This window comes from Diplotaxodon limnothrissa, linkage group LG17, assembly GCF_057381915.1.
Source record: "Diplotaxodon limnothrissa isolate DT_005_m linkage group LG17, D_limnothrissa_male_GT1.1, whole genome shotgun sequence".
Taxonomy (NCBI): Eukaryota; Metazoa; Chordata; class Actinopteri; order Cichliformes; family Cichlidae; genus Diplotaxodon; species Diplotaxodon limnothrissa.
Genome location: NC_140612.1, coordinates 11,431,658 through 11,456,991, shown reverse-complemented (window position 1 = coordinate 11,456,991; position 25,334 = coordinate 11,431,658). Strand labels below are relative to the sequence as shown.

Genomic DNA, 25,334 nt, shown 5'->3' with positions numbered 1-25,334 from the left:
TGTCCTTGTTTATCTCGTTCTTTGTCTTGCTCTCCACTTTCATTCTTATTTCTCTCTGTCTTGTGTCCTGAGGTGAACTGAATCGTCATCTAGAGTGCGGATGAGGTTAGGTCTTTATGTGGGCTTCATTCACCGCAATGTGTTTTGGCAGGAGCATAAAAATACTGCCTGAGTTTCTCGGTCAGGGTTGAGGAAGTAGATGGGATAAACTGAGGTGCTTCATCTAATCAGCAGTGCCAGCAGCGTGCAGTAAAGCCAGCTGCTGGCCACAGGCAGGTGGGGCCAGAAATCTGCTTGTACTACCTGCTTCTAGCACTGACCCCTAGTGTGCCCCCATGCTGTGCCTAATCTACAAAGGCATTAATACAGGCAGAGTTGGCTCACAACAAGGCTGTTAGTAAGATTAAAAAGCCTTCCCTAAGTGTTCTGTTGGCAAATGGAGAGCTTTTTTCGTGTATTCCCCACGAAGGATTAAAGTGAAGATCAACATGCTAAAAGACTATGTTTAAAGAAATGCAATTTTAGCCTTGTGTTTTTGTTCTATTTTTTTATTTCTGACTTTCCATTTCCTACATCCTCCTACAAGGCCTGAATGATTCTGGAACAGCTTAATAGCAGTGAATGATGCATGGAAAGTACCATGTTTGACAATATATTTCTGCCAAAAGACAGTATTTTACATCAAGGCTAAAAGAGGCTTGGTGGTAAGGTCTAACAGAGCCACCTACACATTTTTAAAAAGAAACACAAACACCATTGTTTGTGAGAAACTAAAGCTTAGCTGATGAATTAAAAGAAATTGTATGAATGGGCCTAAGCATCCTATGACTTCATCCAAGCCTAAAATAACACAAGGCTTTGAAAATTATGCCTCACCTCTTTTTAATAATAATAAATAATAATAAATTTTATTTATAAAGCGCCTTTTAAGACACCCAAGGACACTTTACAGAGTTCCACAGCCTGGGAGCACAGCAGCTAAAAGCTCTGCTTCCCATGGTGGTGAGGCAGAAGGAAGGCACAGCAAGCTGGATAGAAGAAGAAGATCGAAGTGAGTGGGCAGAAAAGGTAGTGCTTAACAGATCATAAAAGGTAAGAAGGTGCGAGGTTATGAATGGCCTTGAAGGTGAGCAGAAGAAGTTTGTATATTATCCGGAATTTCACAGGGAGCCAGTGAAGTTCCTGAAGAACAGGGGTGATGTGCTGGTAGGAGGGGATTCTGGTGATAATGCGGGCAGCAGAGTTCTGAACCAGTTGAAGCTTATGGAGGGATTTTTGGGGGAGACCATGTAAGAGAGAGTTGCAGTAGTCAATACGAGACTGTGGAAAAGAATGAACGTAGACTAGGTGGAAAGAGAAGGACGTAATCTGTTAAAGTTACGTAGATAGAAATAGGCAGAACAGGGAGAGATTATTGATGTGAGATTTATATGTGAGATTTATAGGAAAGTGAACTGTCTGGGATGACACCAAACTGAGGAGAAGGGAAAACTGTGGAGTTATCGATAGTGAGTGAGAAATGGTTTGCCTGCAAAAGGTTGGATTTGGTGCCAGTAAGGAGGATTTCAGTTTTATCCTCATTGAGCTTTAGAAAATTGGAGCTAAACCAGGATTTTAATTCGGACAGACATTCTGTAAGGGAAGAAGGTGGGAGGGAGGAATCCAAAAGTTTCTGAACTCTGGCCTGCAAAAGCAAAAAAGATCACATTATGTAAATCTGAATCAGCTGGGCTATTCTTAATAGTGGGATGCAAGGAATTGTGCATTAAAAGATTTTGTTCACACCAACAAAACTGGAAGTAGAATTTGTTTATGTAGTCCTTACGAGAACAAAAGTCACATGACTATTCACAATATAACATAAAAAGATAGAAAGGCGTGCATACAGCAATTAAAAGTGCTTTAAATGAAATAAAAATAATAAAATCAAGCTTGCACAGGTGTCCACAGATATTAAGTCTAGTGGAGGCAAGCTAAACAAATTAGGTGGCGCTTTCTAGAAAGTGAAATCTCCCCTGCTCTTTAGGTACCACCAGCAACCTTTGATCAGCAGCCCTCAGAGACCTGCCTGTTATACATGGATATAAAAGTTCACTAATACAGAGAGCCATCTGACCACTCAGAGCCTGGAAGGCGATTATCAAACTCTAAATTTAACCTTAAATTTAAGGAGGAGCCACTGTAAAGAGAAAAGAATCAGTGTCACATGACACCTTTTAGAGGACCATGTGAGAAGCCTTGCAGCATTCTGGCCCATTTGTTGGCAATCCAGGGACGATTTACTGCACATTAATAATAAATTGTACTAAACGAGTCATGATGAAATAAAAACATGATGATCAACTTATATCACGTTGACCCTAAACCCACCCTGTTCTCCAGATTCTGCTCCCTGCAATTTTGTGCTTTTGCCTAAAAATAATAACAATAAATGATCGTAATACCTTTGTTGTCATTGTGCATGTGCAGCAAAACTCGATGCAGTGGCTTTCTATCCTCAGTGGGTAAGTGGGACTTTCACAGAGGGGTGGGAGCAGCTTAAAAGAAACGACCTTCTGATCTAGTGGCTTAGTGGCGAGGGTTTCCAAACATTTCTATTCCCTTATTTCCTGTCTGTTACAAAGATGAATGTTCATATTAAACATGGCCACAGTTCAAATAAAGTCAGTATGTTACTAACGTGTTATATGAAAACTCAGGCTTTAGAATTAATCTGTATATTATCAGTGAGGGCAGATATGACAATCATGGGCACACACAGCTCTGACTCTGCTAGAAAAGCCCCGCCCACTTACTTACATTTCAAGTTTACCAGCTGACAATAAAGTTACACATTTACAGATCATACGCTAACACAAACATCTGCGGGGTGTCAGGATTTAAAAATGGACAGATTCTGCTGCACAAATATGAAAGCTATTTTCACCTGCTCATACATTAACTGCTAATGTGTTCATATTTTTATACCCCTGTAGAGTAGAGCATCTAAATAGCACCGTCTAAAGATTACTGTGCAATTTTTGCCATCTATTACATCCTAACACTACACTTCCTTCATCTTAAGTGACCTCAAATGGCTATAAAGTTTCATATTCTTTTTCATTCTCAGTTCAAAGTACCATTGTTTTGTGCCTCACTGTACACACACACACACACACACACACACACACACACACACACACACACACACACACAGTCATATACACAGAGTAGAAGTAGAGAGAGTAACCACTCATGCTTAACCGGATAGACTCCATGCTTTCTGCTCACATTTCCTCAAGGATACTTAGCGTATTCATGGCCTCTTATCCCCACAGAAACACCCATCAGGAAGGAAATGAAGCTAACTGGAGGGGTAGAGTAAAGGAAAAGAAACAAGGACTATTTCCTTTATTTCTTATCAACAGGCGACATTGGGCAGAGTCGATGAGCAAATTCTAAACTGTTTTGCTTTTAGCAGCAGTGGAGCTCTTCGGCGCAGGTTCCAGTGTGTTTGGCTGACTTAGCAGCAGATATTAAACATTATTGAATCTTTCCAAAGACGTGGACTGGAGGGTTTTGAAATTTGATACAGCTGATGAAAGCGGTGCTGAAAAATTGGGGATGGGAGGAAGGCGGAGGGTGTGCGGGGTGCCGCTTCAAATGTTTCAAATCTCCGGGCTGAAATGAATCTGGTTTTTATCAGGTCACTGAAGCATTTCCATGGCAATCAGAAAAATAAAAAAAGGCCTTGAACTGAAATCAAAAGCATCAAAGAGGATCACAGAGCCTCACCGAGAGCAGGACCTAAAAAATAAAATAAAATCATATAGCTAATATCCATGTGTGAAATGATCTCCTGAACAAAACAGAACTTACATTTCACTTATAGCTCAATATCTCTTTTAAATATTTGTGTGCGTGTGTGTGTGTGCGTGCATGTGTGTGTGTGTGTGTAATTGGTCCAGAGTTGAAAGGAAAACCAGTTCACAAGCTAGTACATACGTTGGTTTAATGAATAAGATGTGATGAAAGGCAAGAGAGTATTTTTCAAAAGCATACATATTTTAATTGGGGGTTTCAGAAGTAGCTTTCATTTCTTCTACTGATTCAGGTTTCTTTCATTAGGGCAGCATAAAGATGTCCCACTAGGTGTGCAGTGTTGACATCACTGGTGCAGGTTTGGTTTGAGCACTGACGAGAACACGGTAACCACAGGTGTCTTTGGGTCCTGAGGTGTCACTTCCCTTTTTTCAAAAGTTTGGTGTATTTGATTGCTTCAGTTTGTACTTTTAAACACACAACCAATTAAAAATATTGACACTGCTGATGTCAGTGTCATTACACACAACAACAAAAAACAAAAACAAGTGGGCCATCTGCAGCCAACCACACCCCACGTTTCCAAGGGAAACATGAAAGTAAATAGTTGAGATTATGGATCTGTTGAGAATGATATGGTCAAGTCATCAAGTAGTTACTTCCTGTAATTACATGTGAAAAAAAAATTAAAAAAAATAAATATAACTGAAAATAATGTAAACATTTGTTTGATTTTAAAAGACTTTTATATGCCAAACACCAATTTACTGATGTCAATCCCATGTTTTTCTCGTGCAATATGATTAAAAGTATGAAGTAGTCATGTTCTGTGAGAAGAATGTGAAAACTTTACCCTGTAAAATAAAACCATTAGGTCTCAGTAGATTACATATAGCAAGATTGCAGACCATTATTCTGTTTTCTTATCGCTCCTCATTCAAGGTCATAATCTTGACATTGGCTGGTGATTGCGATAAACTGTTAACCAGTGAGAGTGTGGTTCCACTATCAGACCTGCACCTCTCTCGTAACATTTGCAAACAACCAAGGCGATAATCCTTTGTCCAAAAGTGTTGAGTCACACACCCAAAGCCAAGTTTTCCAAGCTTTCCAAGGCCTTTGAACACAGCCTGGTTCAAACTAGTCACACAAGATGAAGGTTTTCATTATTTACACCCTGCATAGCCAGCAGACATGAATTAAACAAAGTCAAGTTTAAATCAATACTGCAGACATCCATTTTCATGAATAGAAAAATAAGGAATAATATTAATTTCCTATATAATTTGTATCAAAAATAGCTTTGTGAATCAATGCCATTTGGCTTCCATTACGATCTTCTTAAGCAGCCTTTCAGTGCTGCCATTTCTCCATTCATTGAAACAGCACAGCTGATAAAGGTGCACAGTGGAGCAGCAGTAATGACAGAAAATGATTCATTTTTCATCAGTGTAAGTGCAGGCTCTTTTTTCAAAAAAGGGCTTGAGGAAAACATTTAGCAGTTGCTCGTGAAGTGTGAATTCAGTTCCAAGTAGACGGAATTGGTTATGCCAGGAATCTTCCTTGAACATTAATTTATGTTCCTGCAAAATGTGTTCTAATTCTACCGAAAGGCATTAGTGTGTAATTACAGCATCTCGGGCAAACGGGAGACGTTTGGATTGTGAAGGGAAAATGGATTGTTTGGAAGAGAGATTCAGTGATTCAGGCAGACTTCACCTCGTGTCCAAAGAGGTAGGTGCTGGTGCTGTGTTACTCAACCTTGAATGGAGAGTGGTTTTCTGCTGTTGCATAAGCATGTGACACATTCAGAATTACCACATACTGAACTGCAGTCAATACCTTTTTTTTCCTTTAATTTTTAAACTACATAAATCAAAACCTTTAACTCATATAAAAATAGTGGTAACTCTGTACTTTGTAGATAAATATAAAGATTAAACACAAAAGTAGTACAAAACAACTTGAAGTAGGAGCAGTTAATTTGGAGTGTCGATATATACGAGAACATTGCCTAATTCACAGAGCTGGTTATACTACATGCTAAAGTTCATTTAACAGGTTCACAGTAAACACAAAGCTCTCTGGTTTCTTCCCTTCTGCCATTTAATGACAGGTTTCAAAGGCTTGCCGTCTTGATTGCATGTTACAACAATGGCATGGACCAAAACAAACAAGCTCACAAATGCTGGGTACGACAAAGGAGTAACCACATCAAGTTGTTAATGAAAAACACATCAAACAGGAAATGTTATGGTTCATCTCCAATTTCACAGCTCACACGGAATTGAGGAGCTTCGTTAGGAACATACTGCTACGTATGCCACAACAAAGTAAAGTAGAAAAAACTGAAAATAGCCCCTTTTGTGAACAAATGCACAGTGTTTTGCTAGCTTGGAAAATCTTATTTAAGGGGAAATCATTCATCAGCAGGGAGATAAAGGTATACTCTTTGACATATTCAAAGACACAAAGCTCAGTGGCAGAGGAAGCCTTGGCATTTTACATATACCGCACTGTAAAAGTAATAGTTCTGTATTAAACGTGATTTTATGTTATGATTATGCTATATTTTATTACAAAAACATAAGAGAAAATATAACCTATGCCCCCCTTTGACTTTTGGACCACTTTCAGAAGACAAAGTTTACTTCTTCTAAAAAGAACTGTATGTGAAAACATGCTCATACAGCCATCTTAAAGATGTTTTGTAGACGTTTTACATTTGTCTGAATGGAGCATGATACGGCATGAGTACAGACAGTATGATTGACATCATCAGGTGGTTTTAGATTCCATATTCTGTAATATATAATAATGGTGGGCTGCTTACTAATAGGCTAATGCTAACAAAGTCTCATTTCATACTATCCCAAACTCAAACAAACACTGTGTTACAAACTGTCTGAATTCTTTCGTCTTTAATTTTAAAAAAATTTTTTGTCTGTCCCATTTGGATCTTTAGCCATCAGAATTGTTGTCTGAAGGCCAAGAAAGATGCCAAGCGGATTTACTTTACCAATTGGATCATCATGGCCTTGCCATATTGGTCCATTTGATTGACCTTTATTATAATTATGTATTTATTTGATTTGATTTTCGGTTGTTACAGACGGAACAGACATGACTGGGGGAAAGGACAGGGAGAAAGAATGAAAGAAGGAGAGGGAGAGAAAGAAAAATAGAGGGGAGAAGAGATGGTGAGAAAGGGGGGAAGAAAAAAATAAAAACAAACAAAACACCTGGATCACCTGTATGGAGATAAGAAAAAACAGAAGAGAAAACAAATAAAAAAGAGCAACATAATAAATACAGCACCATCACAATAAACTAGCTAACAGTAGATAACAGTAGATACTAAATATTACATGTTATTGTGAAGTACGCTTTGAGGTAGCAGCCAAGAAAGGTGTAGTTTGTGTCTGTGAACAGCTGTGTGGATCAGCACGCTTGTATTCAAAAGGTTTCTCCATGTAATGATCTGCTAGGGAGTGTGGGCAGCCATAGCTCCGTCCCCCACAGGGATTAAATGATCAGCGTTGTTGCTCTACCAGGTGAAACAATTAAGTTTAACATCCAGACTAGAAGTTAGAATGGTTAGAAGGTTAGAAGTTAGAAAGGAGTTAGATCACTAGCTTCCATCTAAAGATGATATCATACATAAATGACATAACATAAATGAAGGCAGGAAAGTAAACAGCAGCAATTTGGGCATTTTAAATACTGGAATCTGTGGGAGCTTACTCACCTTTGTACTGCACTTTTGGCACTTCTGTGTTAGCTTTCTTTTTTCAGTCCTGGAGGTTGCTGCTTGGGCATTGTTATTTTTTACCGAGTGTAGAAACAGTAATACATGTTCCTGTAAGAGGAACTTTTTTGATATGTTAATATACAAGAAGAATTAGAAATGTTAGCATTTGTTACTTTGACTAGATATAATCACATGTAACTTTGCATCAACTGCAGCATGTATTTGGTCAGCAGGAAAGATTTTTGTCTAAACAATTCTTGCATTGTATAGTTAAGAGAAAAATAAATGTTAACTGGTTAGGAATTTCATTTCTGTCTCTGCAGTCCAGCTGATAACATGTATAGATATGTAAAGAGAATGAGTAAAAGTTGAGGTCACCTTTGCTTAAAATGCATACTCTCCCTATTCCACCCCATTGGGTTCTGACAGATTGACACATGGGAGTATATGTGTGTCAAGCTGTGCCAAGGGGCTGAGGCGGAGGTGTTGATCAGTGAACTGAAGCTCTGTGACTCATCTCTGATGATGACTAGCTTCGCTGAACAGCTTACAGTCATTCTGTCCAAACATCAGGAGAGGGCTATCATCAGGGTTGAGTCCTCATCTAATCCCCCAAGCTGTGAGGTTAGTGGATATGTTTTTTTTTTTTTTGTTGCATACTTGACACAAACTCAGATGTATCTTGTGCTATATGAGTCCCATATGTTTGTCTATGTAAGGTATTGTAGGAAGATTTTGCCCACTCCATTCACCACAATCAGTAAGACACCAGCCATCTTTGCACCACCAGGGTGCCTGTGAATCATCATGTGAGGGCATTTTGTTATGGACATGTGAAGTGCCAGAATAAAAAAAATAATAACAGAATAATTCATCCTATTTTGGATCTTTGATTCGGGTTTTAATTTCATAACGATCAACCTTTCCATTACATTGTTTATATATTAATTTTTACATTAAACATGTATATTATTGATAAATAATTTTTTCTTCTTTCATTTTTTTCTCTGAAATTAAAGCATAGTACAGATAAGCAATTGGAGTTAACTGTAGAATCAATTTATAGACCAACATTTCTTCTAAACGTTTGACTCATCAAAGTCAACAACTGAACACACTCATTGCATTCTTTCTACAATAGAAATCAAATATTCTTCAGAAAGTTCTTCCCATATCTGTTGCAGAAGTTCCCATAAATGTGTAGGTCGCTTTACTTTCACTCTTCTGTCCGGGTTTAAGTCTGGAGACTGTGCTGGCCACTCCATGTTTTCAAGCTTACCATCTTGTTCTTTTTTCTTGAGGTAGTTTTGGCATAGTTTGGACTTATGTTTGGGTCATTATTTTGCTGTAGGATGAACCCCTGACCAACCAGGTGCATACCAGAGGGTAGTGCATGGCGCTGCAGAATGCTGTGGTAGCCGTTTTGGTTCAGGGTGCCTCTCACTCTGTACCAGTCACTGATCCTGGATCCAGCAAAACAGCCTCAGACCATCACACTTCCTCCTCCATGACTGACAGTTGAGGCCATACATTGTGGAACCATCCTTTCGCCTACAAAGATCCTGTATGATGAACTGAAGATTTCAAATTTAGATTCATCAGTCCATAATACCTTCTTCCAGTTTTCAGTGGTCCAGTGGCAGTGTTTCATGGCCTCTTTGTCTTATTCTGACGTCTGGCTTTCTTGCTGCAACTCATCCTGTCAGACGTCTCTTCCATTGTTAATTGCCTTTTCCTTCAGAACTTGTCTCACAGAATTGAGAAAACACAAATAGGAAATAGATGAAAGCTTGCAGATTATGCGCAAAGATTAGACACCTCCTATCATGCTGTATACATGCATGGAAATCTGTAATCAATTCAACCAACCACAGAGTTTCCCCTTGAAATTCAAAACATGACTTAAATGAGATGAAATGATGTACAAGACTTATTTGATGTTAAATCTTTGTGCTAACCTCTTAATCATAGGTGTCTAAAAGATCAAAATTGTCTCCAATAAAAGTGTATGACATGAAAGTGAGTTGATCATATTGTGACCAGTTCTGGACAAAATAAATTAAAATCAGGTTTAAAGTGGAAATGAAACACTAAATGTATAAAGGCAAATTTAAACCATGGAGCCTTGCTCTCAAAAATACTGTCTGTGAAGGTGGATTTAAAAAATAAGTGCTTAAAGACAAAGTTTTAAAAACATGTTTAGGGCCATCTTCTGTCAGTACAGAATGTTAGGTCACCAGGTGGGTTGGTTGGTTGCGGCGAATAGAATGACATTAGTTTATGTTAGCTAACTAGTAGTAGAACCGATAACTCAGGGGAAAATAAATACACTAAAACTAAAAGTCAGTCTGTGTGTCACGTTTGTGCTGCCGCTGGCTGTAACATTGAGTTTTATGTTTAAGTTACATTTCATGTTATGCTAGAGCTGAAGTCTACTCTATGATATGTTGTATTTGGTTGTGTGTGTGAGTGAGAGAAAGAGCGAGTGAAAGGAATGATTGATGAGAACGGTAAATCACACAAGCTCTCAATGGTCTGATGCATAAATGAAGAAAAAAAAACAAGCACTGGGAGCTTGCACAATAGTAATATTAATTAATGGTGGTTAACAAAATAATGACCTTCTTCCAGTAACACAATATATCACAGCCACATCAAGATGTATTTTTAGCTAACTACAGATAATAGAAAACTAGCTTGCTAACTGATAGGCAGTTTCGATAGTTAGCTTTACAGGTTTTTCTTTGATGTTAACATTATTAATATAACTTTCCAACTGGTAGCTAGTTTGTCCACCGCTAGCACTTGCTCCACTTTTGTATACAGTTGTGGTGAGGTAAACAGCACTCCACAGTAATATACAGTGGGGCAAAAAAGTATTTAGTCAGCCACCGATTGTGCAAGTTCCCCCACTTAAAATGATGACAGAGGTCAGTAATTTGCACCAGAGGTACACTTCAACTGTGAGAGACAGAATGTGAAAAAAAAATCCATGAATCCACATGGTAGGATTTGTAAAGAATTTATACGTAAATCTTTTTTTGGCCCACCATTTCCCTACACTTTCCCTGCATTTTGTCTTATCCAATTTGACACTCTGACATTTTTTTTTGCTGTTTAATAAAGTCACTTTCCCCACAGAGGGAGGGGCTTAAAGATGTGCCTGGGAAATTAAAAAAAACCCAAAACAAACAGTAGTGCGCCCTCAACATGGACTTTATATGGTGGATGGATGTTAAATGTGGGTAATACCTCTAGTTGCAGAAAGACTTCAGGTTTATAGAATTTCTTTTCTTTCTTTTTTTTTTGGTTTTTCGCTCAGCTGCCTGATTCAAGTCACAGGAAATTAATTTTATAAATCATGATCTTCATTACAGTAAAAAAGAAAAAAAAATAGGGCATGCTTTGCCATTTGTTTGACAAGTTTCTCGGTTAGAGAAACTGAGGGATACTTGTCATGTCTAGTTTAAAAATAATAAAAGACAATTACAGCAGAAACTGTCACCACAAGGGTTCATAATGTGGAATAATATAGGGTTCAGAGAACCAGTGGGTGACATCAGTGGATGGCTACATCATTTAAATAGAGTTTTTACATTTTTATTTATTTTTTTCTAAAATCAGAACTTTGGATAATTCATATCAAGATCATTCTGAAGGCTGACAAGGTAGTTTTATGTCAAAACCACCACGGGCTTTTTTCACTAGAAAGTAAACATTTTTTTTGTTAGTGTCAACTCACAGTTATTTTTTTTTAAATCTGCTTTAACAAATTTATAGGGGCAAAAGTAATGAAACACAAATACCATAAAGTGATGCTATTCCAGAAGTTCCTTAATCCTGCATTTCTTCTAATGGCCAGCAAGGGGCAACTCTTCTGGTTTTTAACCCTTTAAGACCTACCATAGAACCAAGTCCGCCAGAGCTTATATTATATTTTTACATGCTGTGGAGCCATTTTTGGGAGCATTTCAAGTTGCTATACATCAATACAACCATTATAGCCCAGATTTTAATAATATGTATTCATTAAGTGCATAGTAATTACATAAATTGCAAAAAAGTGCAATAAACTACAAAAAAATTGAAAATCGTTTTTGATTTTTTAACATATATTTGTAGTTAGAGAAATTTAAGAGTCTTATCCCTCAAAACTGTAAATACAAAAAAGTTGCACAAAATAGTTTCCCACCACAGGAAATTTATTTTGAGTGTCTTCATAGTTTTATTTTTGAAATACACCAATTTTTATACACTGCAGGAAAAATGAAAATAAATATTATACTGCAAATTTGCAAAAAAGCAGCATATGCATCAAAATAAACTATTTCCAGCAGTGCAATATGAGTCCTAAGAATCCCAGAAACGACACAGAAAGTCATAAAGTCAAAGATAACTTTTAAAAAGAGCAGTATAGGCCCTGAGGCCCTGATCGCAAAAAAGACTACATTTCCGCGAAAATGACGTCACTTCCGGTTTCGGGCAGGTAATGGCGGAAATGCAAAAGTTCGCGCTGACGTCTATTCCAATGTAGGAAGTGTTTTGAACAGCTGATCAGATCGGTAAAGTGTGTTTCTGGAATATTATGTTTTTGTTCCTGCAAGCGCTTTTTATGCAGTTTTTGCAAAGCTTTATGTGGAAGGAAACCGTGACCTAGGACAAGCTGATGGCATCAGATGTAAGTACAACTCCTCCGGTTTCATATGCAAAAAAAATTTTTGCGCTAGCTTACGTGGTTGCAGTGCTACTGGGATTTAAAAATAGTTACGCATAACAGAGCGTTCCCGCTCCGATCGGCTCTAAAGGGTTAAAAGTCATCAATGTGTATGCAACTCTGAGAAAACAGCCCCCAGCTCCTTGGATCAATGACCTTAGTAAACACTTTGAGGATGACTCTGGGCTCTCTAGTTTAAAATCTTGCTGAGTAAAAAGTGATTGCGATTATTGAAGTCATAAAGGAGGATATAGCAGAGTGTACTCACTGGATAAAGAATAATTGTTAGCGGTATCCTGAGTATCACAGTTAGCCCTACCCATTAGGCATCATGTCCAATATCAAAATACCAAAACAGCGACGGAAAAAAGCTCATCTCAAGGTGTTATAGCATAACTTCATTTAATTTAAAAAATATAGCGTGTAACACTGGCATTCTCTTCTATTCATTCCTATACAGAAGTAAGTCTTTAAAATTAAAGTTCTAAGTCTTTGATCATTTTGACATAATTAATGTATTAATCAAAAGAGAAAACAAGCAAACCCATTGTTCACTATGGAACAACTTAGCGACCCCTAAGAACACCAGGTTTTTTTTATTTAAAAATGCTGCCACTAAGGTTTTATCATATATTATCAAGAAAGTTCACGTTAAGCTCCATGTATTTCCATCCTACTGCACCATAATAACATGAAAGCTAGCTGATGATGAAGGTGTGATTTTTTTTATTTTTTTTTATGGGACAGTTATTCTATAGCCTCATGCTGTGCCAAGTACAAATTAATTCCTTGCAACTCTATTAGTCAGTGTGAGACTAAGCCTCCTGCCAAGTGCCTGCATAGTTAAGTTCAGTTTTGAGTTTCATTTGACAGACTTTGGTATTGTGGCTCTCTGGAGTGAAGATTTTGTAGGCCCTTCATTTTAAAGTGGATTAGAACTCATAGAAGTCAAGCCCATGTATGTATGACATTTTTAGTATACTGTGTTTTTAGTGATTAATGTCTTTTGTTACATTACCCTGTGTGTCTAACACTGAATACATAATCATTTGTATAGAGCTACTGTTGGAATACTGCATAAACTGCTTCTGTATCGCAGTGCAATGGAAGTGTTATTGTGACAGGGCTTGGTTTGTTGTTGACACAACAAACCAAGCCAGCAGCAACTTCAAGGCAATTGTTGGGCAATTTAACAACTTTGAGATGCTAAAAGGCAACCTGAGTTCAAAAACACTTGAGTTCCACAAAAGATTGATATCAAACTGATCACTTGACCCATATTATGTTACTTGCTCTTTAAGTGAATCAACAAATGGCAAAATGAAAAGCCGAACAACAAAAATGCTGTTTTTTTTTTTCAGTCCTAGCTTACATGTGTGTTTATTTCATATTTTCAGTTGTTTCCCACCATGGCTAAATAAATCGGTTTCAGTAATGCACTGATATACAAGAATGGACATAAGGAGCTTCTTTCAAAGAAAAAACTCTGGTAGATGTTGTTTTATATATTATGCTTTGTATGTTGTTCAGTATATTTCTATGCAAAACAAGAGGAATTTCAATACACAGCAGTATATTCACAGTTTAAACCAGATATTTACATACACTTTATGGAAAACAAAAGAACATCTTTTTACTGTACAACATCAATTTAGAGCAAACTTGTTTTGTTTTGGATAAATAAACAGAGGTGTGGACTCGAGTCACATGACTTGGACTCGAGTCAGACTCGAGTCATTAATTTTATGACTTTAGACTTGACTTGAAAAAATGTTCTAAGACTTGTGACTTGACTTGGACTTTTACACCAATGACTTGGGACTTGAATTGGACTTGAACCGGTTTACTTGAAAAGACTTGATATTTCACCCCAAATATAAAATTTAACATGCATATTATATAGAGATTGAAAATGTGAAGTCATTCAGGGGTAAAACCGCAAAGGATTCTGGGAACTCATGGCAAGAGGTACTAGCGCACGCAGGCTTTCAATTGAAATCAGTCACACAGCGATAAAAAGAAACACAAAAATGTCAAGAAGCTGTTGTATTATTAACTGCAATAGCCGGTCGCATGACAGCCACGGGAAGCCGACGGGTAAAGAGATCGGTTGTTATTGGATTACGTCGTTGAAGAGAAATTGTTCGAGCCATGTTTCCGAAGTAACAAAGAGGCGACGGATGGCCTGGATTGCAGCCATTCTAAGACCAAATATAACGTCCCAGAACACTCCAGCTCACAGGTTAGTCTGCTCCAAGCATTCCCACAAAGGTCAGTCTGCTGTTGTAGTTAATGCGTCATTTTCATAACATAATTGGTGATATAGGTTACAAGCAAGTCTGGCGCTGAACAGAAATTGTCGCGCTATGCTCCTTTGTTTATTGTGCATAAATAGTGAATTGTCCTGACACAATATTGTGTTTCGCTTCTGTTATTATGGTACATTGACAAGAACATATACTTTTATTCACAGGATAAAACAGTTGTTTTGTATCACTAATTGCCCAGTACGATTACAGCATACAGTATTATTGTCACTGCTACATTTCTGTGATGCTACCAGAAATTATTTCCACTGCTAATTAATTACCGTTGAGCTCAAAGGTTATATTAATAAACGGTTAACGAATGTGTATTTATGACGACGATTTGTGAGACTGGTAAACTTATGATACGTACGATGGTCTTTCGTTCTACACGGTGCATTTCAAGGTCCTGCACCCATCCGGCGGTAAACTGTACCTGGGCTTGTTGCAGTGACCTGAAGTTACTAAACTTCATGAGTGTGTGCACTCACTCCAAGAACCGTATGATTATAAATATGCATATAAATATGCTACGATGAGATAGCTGACTTCATCTAACTAGCAAATGTTGTCCAGGCTACGTTGGTGATGCAGTTTTTTTTAATATCTATGATATTTTTGTCATGCGATTTTAAAGCCGGTCCTACAACCGCATCCAAGAATAACATGCAGCTTATCTCAGAACTGTCGGTGAAAATTATTCTAGGAGCTAAGTTTAATTGAGCTGCATTTTAAAGAGGTGCAATTTCACAATTTGTGTATATTTTCTGAGTTCACTATTTTGTCATGTGTTGAGAAAAACACAGATTTAAAAATTACATGGTCTAATATTTACATTTAGTATAACTGCAACATTCTTTTTTCTTTTTTTTTTTTTTTAAAGACTCGAAAGGACTTGAAATTCAAAATTTCAGACTTGTGACTTTACTCGGACTTTTACACCAGTGACTTGAGACTCGACTCTGACTTGCCTGACATTACTTGAGACTTGACTTGAGACTTGAGGATAAAGACTTGAGACTTACTTGAGACTTGCAAAACAATGACTTGGTCCCACCTCTGTAAATAAATATTGAAATATCTTTTGAATTAGTTAAACGTCAGAATAACGAGAGACAGAGCTGTCTATTTTATCATTATCATCAAATTTAGGAGTACATGTACACTAAGTTTATTGTTAAATAATAAGAAAACTCCAGACGATTCCATTCTGAGCTGAAGAAGCTTCTGATAGGTTAATAGAGTCCATGTGAGTAAATTGGTGGCACACCTGTGGATGCATATAAGGCAAAACACAGAGCCTGTTTCTTTGACATGGGAAAATCAAGAGATGTCAACCAAAACACCAGGAAAAGAATTGTGGAGCTCCATAAGTGTGGCAAAATTTCGAATACAATTTGGGTCCATTTGCAATTAAGAAATACAGACAGTTTCTCTCTTTACTCTTAAATTTAACAAATATGTTTTTTATATTTATCAATCTAAAAAAAATAAACATTTAGTCTGATTTGATGTTACAATTAAAAAGTGTTTGTGTTTTGATCTGAAGAGTATGTAAATATCTGGCTTCAACTGTATATTTGATGATTGTCAGCACAAAGAGGGAGAGAGGGGAGCAGAGAGGGAGATGGAGAATGAAGATAGAACAGAGATGGAACAAGAGCAGGTGAGACACACATGTTAGTCAAATGGTTGTTTACCAAAAGTATCACTGTATCATAGGTACTCATGTATCTCGTACCTAGTGTTTCTTTTTAGGTTTGTTATTTTTCAAATTCTATATTTATTAAGTTATGCAGACTTGTTTGCACAACAAGGCTAAATAATTATATAAACTTTTCTCAATCTAAATAGTGGACTTTGGTAGAATTAAAAAATAAGTGTAGTGCAGGTCTATGATTCTGGTTCTGTCTTGGTTAAGTCCTAAGTCAGGGGTGTCAAACTCAAATACACAGTAGGCCAAAATTCAAAACTGGAACAAGGTCGCGGGCTAACATTAATATTTATTGAAAAAAAATCTTCCTCCAGATTTAAGAATGAATCTCTTGTTATGGACTCAAACATGTTTTGCTGAAAAACTGAATATGGAACAAGCAAAGCTTAATACTAAACAATATATATATTAGCTGTATAATACCAGTAGGCCAGCTCTAATAATAATTTGGTATGGCTTCGCAGGCCAAATGTAATTAGGCTGCAGGCCTAATTTGGCCCGTGAGCCAGAGGTTGACACCTATGTCCTAAGTAGTCCTGATTTTGTAGTCCTGTTATAATTCCGGATCAGTTCTGGGTCTGGTTGAATTGGGGTTTAGTCCTCATGTCTTGATACAGACCTGATTTGTTCTGCCTTGCTGCTTAATTAAAAAACTAGTTTAAGGTGACCTGCATATGTGATATATATCTTTCCCTATATGAAGTCATTCTTTCTTGAACAAAACTCAAAACAGAGCCTATTACTCTGGCACACAGCTCAGTGGACATTTAGATGAGAAAATATATATTTGACACATAATAAAATAAAAATAAATAAAATAAATGCTCCCTTTAGAAATCTTTTTTTTTTTTTTTGCTTTTTTTTTGCTCTATAATATAGTCGTTTAGAGAAACAAATTAAGTTTAAGTGAAAATGTACATTTTTTGCACTCTCTGGTCAACTGACTCAGTGACTCAAATGACTCAAAAAACCGATTCACTTTGGTGAGTGACTCATTCAAACTCGATTCAGTAAAAAGAATCAAATTTACCATCACTACAACTGATGCGAAACCCCTTCCACAGGCAAATGACATAAGAAAGATTCCAGCATCAGTCAGTTTCACTCCAGTTAGGGAGTTTGGAACTGCATTTTAATACATTTTCCCCTTTACAGTGGCCAAATGGGAACAACCTCTCAGTCTCCTCGGCAACCCAGTGAAGGATCGTTTAAAACTAGACTGGAACAAACCCATTATTTGATTAATGTCATAACAGAATGTGTTAACAAAACTGAACTATCACTGTTAGAGTCACACTATAGTAACCTTGAAAACCAACAAACATTAGCTACCTAGCGAACTTTAATTAATATGTTCTAATTTTTGCCCTGACAGTGAAGACTTTCTTTTCTTCTCCCACCCAGAGTGGAGGATTATTGATCCATTAAGCGTGAAAAACTATGCAACTGACTTCACTTTGTGCATGTTACACATGGCTATTTTTGTAAGGGAAAGATCTAGCAGGTACTTTGCTGGTTACATGGTTGAAGTACTGTATCAGGGGCAGGAAATGGATTGCAAGTTCCTGAAACAAACAGTCTAGTCTGTTCACATATCTTTTTAAATGTGAACTAAATATTTATGGGTTTAAACCGTTGGGGAATTGATAGGTCATCTGCTCATAAATCTTCAGAAGTGGAAACTTCTGAAGGTGTGTCTCTGGACACCTGGTCCACCACTAAAAGATCCTCATCCTCGCTGGCTATCTGCCTGGTTCCTCATGATTGTCATCTTCACCACTGGCTCTCTGCCCAGCGGGCTGTGGTCATCAACAGGGAACCATGTATAGCTTTTAGCCTCCAGAGGTGTCCCGCCTCCCCAACTTGGCTCTGGGCCATCCACCATTGAGCATTTAATAGTTCTTTCATCTGCAAGTCCATTAGGATCTGCTTGGCTCAAGGTGATGTCAAATTTGTCATCAGATGGGGAGCACCTAGCTGACATCCTTGTGTCTTACAAAGAAATAGCTATATACATACACCCTTTAGACGGACTTTAAGGAAGTACAAAAGGAAGGATTACTTAGCCATTGTGTCTCCAGCTCTCTGTGTCCTTGTCTGCAACAGATTATAGTAGCCACATAGGTTGGCTTAGTTAGAAAGCCGTTCAACCACACTGGCCTAAGATCCTTAGTTTTTAGTCTCTCTTTCCAAGATTTCGGACTCCTTCTGAAGCTTTGTTGCCATTTTCTAGGTTGTCCTTTACAAAATATATTTGTGATACTTTACAAACAGACATAATCCTGGAGAACAAATATATTTCTCTGGAAACACAATTTAGACTTTGGCTGAAACATAATTTTCAGGAGATATGACTGAGCGTTACTGTTATATTATGACCAGTGGCATTTTAAATTATAAATATATTACAGAGGCTTATGTGCACAAGCCATCAAAATATCTTTAGTGTTACATGTATAATCCTGTTTTGATGCAGAATTCAGTTGAAATCAGGCAAGAATGGGACTTTCTTTTATAATGCGTTCTTGTGAATTGATTGTGTATCGCATACATTTGATTTGGGTTCCAGTTCTTACTTCTGCAAGACAAAAGTCGTCCGCTGGCCTGGATTTAGAAAAGCATAGCAAAAACAATCTGCACCTCCTGCTTCAGATGCAATTTGTGTTTGTGTATTCAGAGGCTGCGGCGAGAGGCAGGACCTCGGCTCTTCCAGGGCACCCTGCAGGCTTGGCTGCTGGCATCAGCGAGGGAGTGCGGCCACTGCTGGGATGACGTGAACGCCAAACCGGAGTACATCACAGCTCGACTGGAGGTATGCGAGTCAGACCTTCTCAGGAGGGTTTCACTTTTCTCTCTTCTTTATAATCGACTCTTTTTCTCTCTCTCTCTTAGCTCCTTGTCTCAGAGTGGGAGGGATTTGAAGCACAAAGGGAGGAGCTTGTCGTTTGGTTGGCTGATATGGATGTCCACCTGAGTGAGGTTGACCAGCTGACAGGAAACACGTGGAAAAACTGAAACAACTGCAGGTGTGAGGTTGTTTTTATATAACATATATGTGATAATATATAAACGTCAGAGACATTGTCCTAAACTGGACTAATAAAGAACCATGAGTACAACATGAAACTTACCTTACATAACATGAAGCTGAAGTCCATTGATCATTTTAATAAAAAAAATTGTTGTTGAAATATTTTTACTGAACATGCAAATATCTTCTGATGAAAATGTGTTGATTTATTGGTCTGTTATGAAGCTATTGCTATTTCTAATGTGTTTTATCACTTTCTGATTTTTTATTAATTAAACAATACATGCATTAATTGTGTTATCTTAGTATAGTTTATATATATATATATCTATTTATAGTCTAGTAAAAATGTTTAATTATTACTGTTTAAATGACTAATATGTGACATGTATTAGTTGTGATGTTGTGCTGAGGGTTAAAATGCCTTTTTGTCTTTTGGTATACTACGAAATGGCAATAAACCATTAAAATATCTCTATGTGCTTGTATTTATTTTACCCTACTCAAATTCAATTTAGGATACATTTTATTTTGAAAGATTTAAAATGGTGCTTTAAAGAACCACTCAAAAAAGGTTCTTTAAAATGTTTTTTTATAGAATGACCTTTTAAAAAATGGTTTTTCAAAGAACCATTTTTAAAAAGGTTTTTTCTTTGAAAAAGGTGCCCCAAAGAACCATTTCTTGATGGTTCTTTGTGGCACCAAAAAAGGTTCTTCTATGGCATCAGTCTAAAGAATCACTTTTGGTTCCAGTTGGCACCTTTATTTTTCTGAGTGCAAGTTGATTATTTCTGTTTTTTGGGCATGTCTTGTTGGATATAATGATTTTTCATGAAATGAATCTGTCAAGGGCAACGGGTTATTATTCACAGAATTGGTGCAGAAATCAGGTGTCTTTTCAGAGAAAAGCTTTGTAACCAGAGAGTGTAACTCCCTGTCACTGACATGACCTAAAGTGATAGTTGCAGGGATTTCCTCTCACCTTCCTCATACTTCTAAGAGGTAGATTGACTGTTCTGACAGGTGGTGGTTTCTTTTTTTTCATTTGAGGATTTTGTCTCACGGAGAGCTGGAAATTGACAATCTTGTTGAGTAGTTGCACTAACGTTTGTGGTGAAGTTGTCAGTCTTCCTCTCAAGAATAAAGACCACGTGTAGCCACTTGAGCTGAACAAAATAGACTGCAGAGGCCAGTGACAAGGGGCTGAGGCTTTGTACTCTCTGAGAATCTACATGTTGACTTGATTTCTTTGAGATCCAAGCTGCTGCAGCGTGAAAGGGACAATGTCACCCATGTGGACCAAGTATGGCACTCAATTTCCCTCAAAGGATATCAAGAAAGATTTATCGAAGAACATCCATTTAAACGACATCCCACATAGAGAGGACAATGGGACAGTTTAGTAATTTATCTCCATGTGAGTTCTGCAGACAGTGAACCATGCACAACAGTTGCCGCATTTAGAGTCAAACAGTAGGTCATAGGTGTTAGCAGTGCAGTTTCTTTAGACAAAGCTCTCACGCAGTGAATTTGAATGGAGGGTGGAAGTTCCCTGGACCACGTATTGTACATGATTCACTGCATGTGGTGAGCACGCTACATACAGCTAGTGTTCTGCTAAAATAACCACTTGTGCTGCTATAATCACAGCGATGGATCACACATATCCCATTATGCAAACAAAGGCATTACCTAAACTAATTTGCACACTTATTAGCAAATTGCATCTGTCATATGAAAACACTGTAACTCCAGTTATATTGACTTTCATGTTTGATGATTTTTCAGAGGTATAGGTTTTATAGATTTTATATGCATTACAACTTAAAACTAATCTATTCAGATGGGCAATGTTTGATCTGTTCATTGTGACTGTTTTTCAATACCTCTATAAAGACTTCATGACTCTTGTCTCAAAAAATTGCTATATGAACAAATTTTACTTTATTAGTCACTTGTATTCCAAAACATATCAGAATATCCGAGCCAGTCCAAAACGAGTATATAACGACATATACTTAAATAAACTCCAATTCCAAAAAAGGAGGGATTCTCTAAATATATTAATACTAAGAACACAATGATTTGCAAATCTCGAACATATTTCATTTATGAGACATATGAACTCATTGAGACATTGAACTATTAGTTACTATTACTTTGATAGTGGTGTATCAAATGACGTCTCAAAAAAACTGAAATTCATTTTGAAAAACATGGGCGCCATCTCCTCTGGACTACAGAGGAAAGGGAATATCCAACTTATTATCAGTTCTCAGTTCAAAAGCCTGCATCTCTGATGGTATAGGGGTGCATAAGTGCCTATCACATAAATCACGATCATATAAACAATATACAGAGAGTCAATTAGAAAGAGGAAAACAAATAAAGAAATGTTATACAAAATTAAGCAAAATATACTCCAATTTCCCTCCATCTATACTTAGTTTAGATATTGAAAGGAGTGGGAATGTCATGATCATGTCTTAGAGAGGACCCAAATTCAGAGTGGAGCATGTAGCAAGGTTACATGACAATACAAAAATGAAAGGCAAAAGGAGACTAAACCTTTACTAACATGAAACTACACTGGGCAAAACCAGCACTAAGAACATGGACTATAGGTGTCCATGGAGGAAGAAGAACTGATGTTCTGGCACAAGGGAGACTGGGACCATACATGCACATCAGGATGATCAGGAAAGAGCACAGGAGGGACAAATCAGATGCAGGCTTGACACAAAGACCGGGATTATCAAACATGGAAACACACAACAGACTGGGGAGACAAAGGTTGAAAAACAGAATAACATGGGAACAGGTAAGGGAGACAGAACACAGAGATACAGGAGAAGAGGGAGCGAGAGAGAGAAAGAGAGGGCAAGAAACATGGAGAGTATTAAATATTGCTTCCACAGTGTCACTACACACACAGAAACCCAATTTTCCACACAAAGTTACAAAAACTGCTCAAATTGTAACCTTGTTCTCTCACTCAATGAACCATCAATGAACCCAGGAAAACTGTTTTCATCGACTCCTTCAGTTTCAACCCCATTTTGAATCTTTACAGATGTGTTATTTAAAAAACAACATTAAAAAAAACAACAGTCAACTCATTCAACAAATGCATCAAATCATTATCCGATCAGTATCATGCAGCAGTATCGTATCAATATTACTACAACTCCATCCCAATGACTTTTTAATCTCACCTTTCTGTCTCAATGAATCCAGCTTTTCTTCTCCTGGATCAGTGATTTTTTCCCACTAAATCTGGTCCAACAGTTACGAGAAACCATCCATATTATAATCCTCGTGTTTGTTACGATGAAATACTCGGATTAGTTGTTTTGGTATAGACCCACTTCTAATTACACTGACAAGTATGTCCTCCATCCTTTTAATAATATTTATATTATTGTTGAATGGTTTCTTATAATATTTCTTCTTCATAGATGTTATTATATAAATGAAATCATTTTTATATCTTATTTCAGCATCTTCAGGTTTTTGCCTATGAAATCTGTGTATAATGCATTTTTCTTTTTACATATATTTTGAAGACCAGTCCATGTATTTATGTTTTCTGCTATATTGGTGTATTGGGCAATTTATATTACACAATAATGTAAATATTTTAAGCAATTCTTCATATGCACCTCTGGCATCTTGTTTCTGATATCATATTTCTCCACAGTTCTGTTTCATTTGTTGACTCCTCTAATCTTACTCATCTCTATCCATTTTTTCTGCCCAGTTTATTGATTTTTATAGTTCCTATCATATACTGTAAAAAGTGGAATATATCAATAATGAAGTCCACATACTGTAATATTTTCTGTTTTCTCAATTTCTTCCCCAATCAGACAGCACTGTTGGTCTATTCTTAGATCACAGTAACAGATGTGAGTGTTACAAAGCCACAAAGTTGTGCCTAAGGTTAGTTATACACACTCTTCAAGTCTGTGACCAATTTCTAACCGTAAGAACCCTGTGCATTCTGCTGGATGCTTTTTTTGAGCGAAGCGTCCTTGAGAGTACATTTTAGGACATCGTCAGGTATCAGACAAAAAATTGTCAGGTGTCAGTTGTCAAAAAAAAAATTGTCAGGTATCAGAAAAAAAATTGTCAGGTGTCAGAAAAAAAATTGTCAGGTGTCAGTTGTCAAAAAAAAAAAGTCAGGTATCAGAAAAAAAATTGTCAGGTGTCAGTTGTCAAAAAAAAAAAAGTCAGGTATCAGAAAAAAAATTGTCAGGTGTCAGAAAAAAAGTTGTCAGGTGTCAGAACACAAGGTACCAGAGAGAAAATCTTCCTGCAGGTGGCGCTGTTGTCATGTCCCACCCGAATTGATTTCCAAATACGTCATCAACGTGTGACCGTGGGAGAGCGTAAGGTCATTGACCTCACCGGAGTTTTACCGTGGTTCAGGCTCCTAACGACACAAGGTAAGTTTAACTTTTTCTCCCTTTTGTTCATATTTTTGCCACAGTTGTGTTATATTAAGTTGCAGTTATGTTGTGAAAGTTACATATCAGAGACGGAAAGCCAGTTTTGTACGAAACCAAATCAGTACTATTTTTGTCTGGCTAATTCATTCTAGCTAGCGACAGTGGTGAAACGTGATTCAAATTTAAACTGTTCAGTAATTGTTTTGTATACATTTCAGCAAATGGACAAGCTGAAAGCTTACGAGCAGTTGCATTTGAATACTAATCCTATTTGAAGTAATACATTTCCAGTGGTAGACATGTTAGATTGTCACACCTGGCTATGCATTGTTTTATTAATATTATATATTGTCTTGATAGCTTGAAGGGGATGATGCCGGTTTCATATCACTGGACTTATCCATGGCAGTAGAGTACATCCATGCACAGAGAATCATTCACCAGGATATAAAGCCAGCAAATGTCATGGTAAGCCATATTGTATTTTTCTTTTTCTCCACTTTGTTTTTGAAGATCAAAATAAAAATAGTATATTATTTATTTAACTTTATTCTCTTCAGTCTATTAAACACTACATTTGAACAATGAGAAACTTTTCTGGCATATTCATATAAAGGATTTTTTTTTTAAAGTAAGAAGCCTTACATTGTTTCTTTAATAGTCCAATTTTTCTTTAATATGTTGGTTCTTGCACACCTACAAAATTCCCAAACATGTTGTAAGTTTAGGCTTTACAAACTGAAAGTTTCTATTATTTTATTAGTCTGTACCACTTGCTTAAGTGGAATGGGGATTAAAAAATGCACAGGACTATAAAACCGGGTTGGATCATTAACCAATCTGTTAATTTTAATGTTGGGTATAATAAACAATCTCAGAATAAATCTGCAGTGATTGGGTGATCTGGGTGCTAAAAGCTTTGAGGGTTTTTTTTTTTCCCCAATTATGAGCTGTGGTCTTTGGAATGACATTTTTGATAACATTTGTGAAATTTTAGACAACCTGGTAAGTTCTCATATGTATACCTTATAGGTTCACCACCCTTCTAAGAAGGCAGTCCTGACAGACTGGGGCATGGCAAACATAAGAGACACTGTGATGCTTCGTCAAGGGAGTAAGTTCACTGCCCAGGCTACTGGTCCAGCTGGTGGCACATATCTTTACATGGCCCCTGAATGCATACTGATGTTTGAAGAGGCCTCGTTCCAGACAGACATGTGGTCCCTCGGAGCCACATATCTGGAGATCCTGACGGGTTCCGCTCCGTGGATGGTTAAAAAACAAAGAGAACTGGCTGCACTAATGGCCACCAAAACCCCACCACATGCCCTATCACATCTCAGTGACAAAAACAGTTTTCTTGGTGGTTTGGTGAGCTATGACCCAGACTCAAGGCCTTCCGCATCTGATGTTGTTAAGTTTCTCAAGTCAGGCCTTGATCTTACGAGCCGATATGGCTACAAGTGGTAATGTTGCTACAGTCTGCAGTTCAAAAGTCTTTCAATGTGAATTATGTTCTACATTATTGTTAACAAAAGTTGTGGTAAATGAAACACTGAATCATTA

The 25,334-nt window shown here is 37.3% G+C and overlaps 1 protein-coding gene across 1 annotated transcript; it reads left to right on the top strand.

Moving 5' to 3' along the window:
* The first annotated feature begins 5,475 nt into the window (after window positions 1–5,475).
* On the top strand, window positions 5,476–25,250 carry LOC146614664 (serine/threonine-protein kinase 32A-like). The gene is made up of 5 exons (XM_085376633.1): window positions 5,476–5,535; window positions 7,982–8,176; window positions 18,964–19,098; window positions 24,129–24,236; window positions 24,801–25,250. The coding sequence occupies exons 1-5, from the start codon at window positions 5,476–5,478 to the stop codon at window positions 25,236–25,238; spliced, it is 936 nt and encodes a 311-aa protein (XP_085232759.1). The 3' UTR covers window positions 25,239–25,250.
* The last annotated feature ends 84 nt before the right edge of the window (window positions 25,251–25,334 follow it).

Excerpts from the sequence above, each read along its gene's own strand:
- LOC146614664 (XM_085376633.1), top strand. The coding sequence starts at position 5,476 with ATGGATTGTTTGGAAGAGAGATTCAGTGATTCAGGCAGACTTCACCTC. Across the intron at positions 5,536-7,981 it reads TTCACCTCGTGTCCAAAGAG|ATTGACACATGGGAGTATAT; the intron begins GTAGGTGCTGGT and ends GGGTTCTGACAG. Across the intron at positions 24,237-24,800 it reads TAAAGCCAGCAAATGTCATG|GTTCACCACCCTTCTAAGAA; the intron begins GTAAGCCATATT and ends TATACCTTATAG.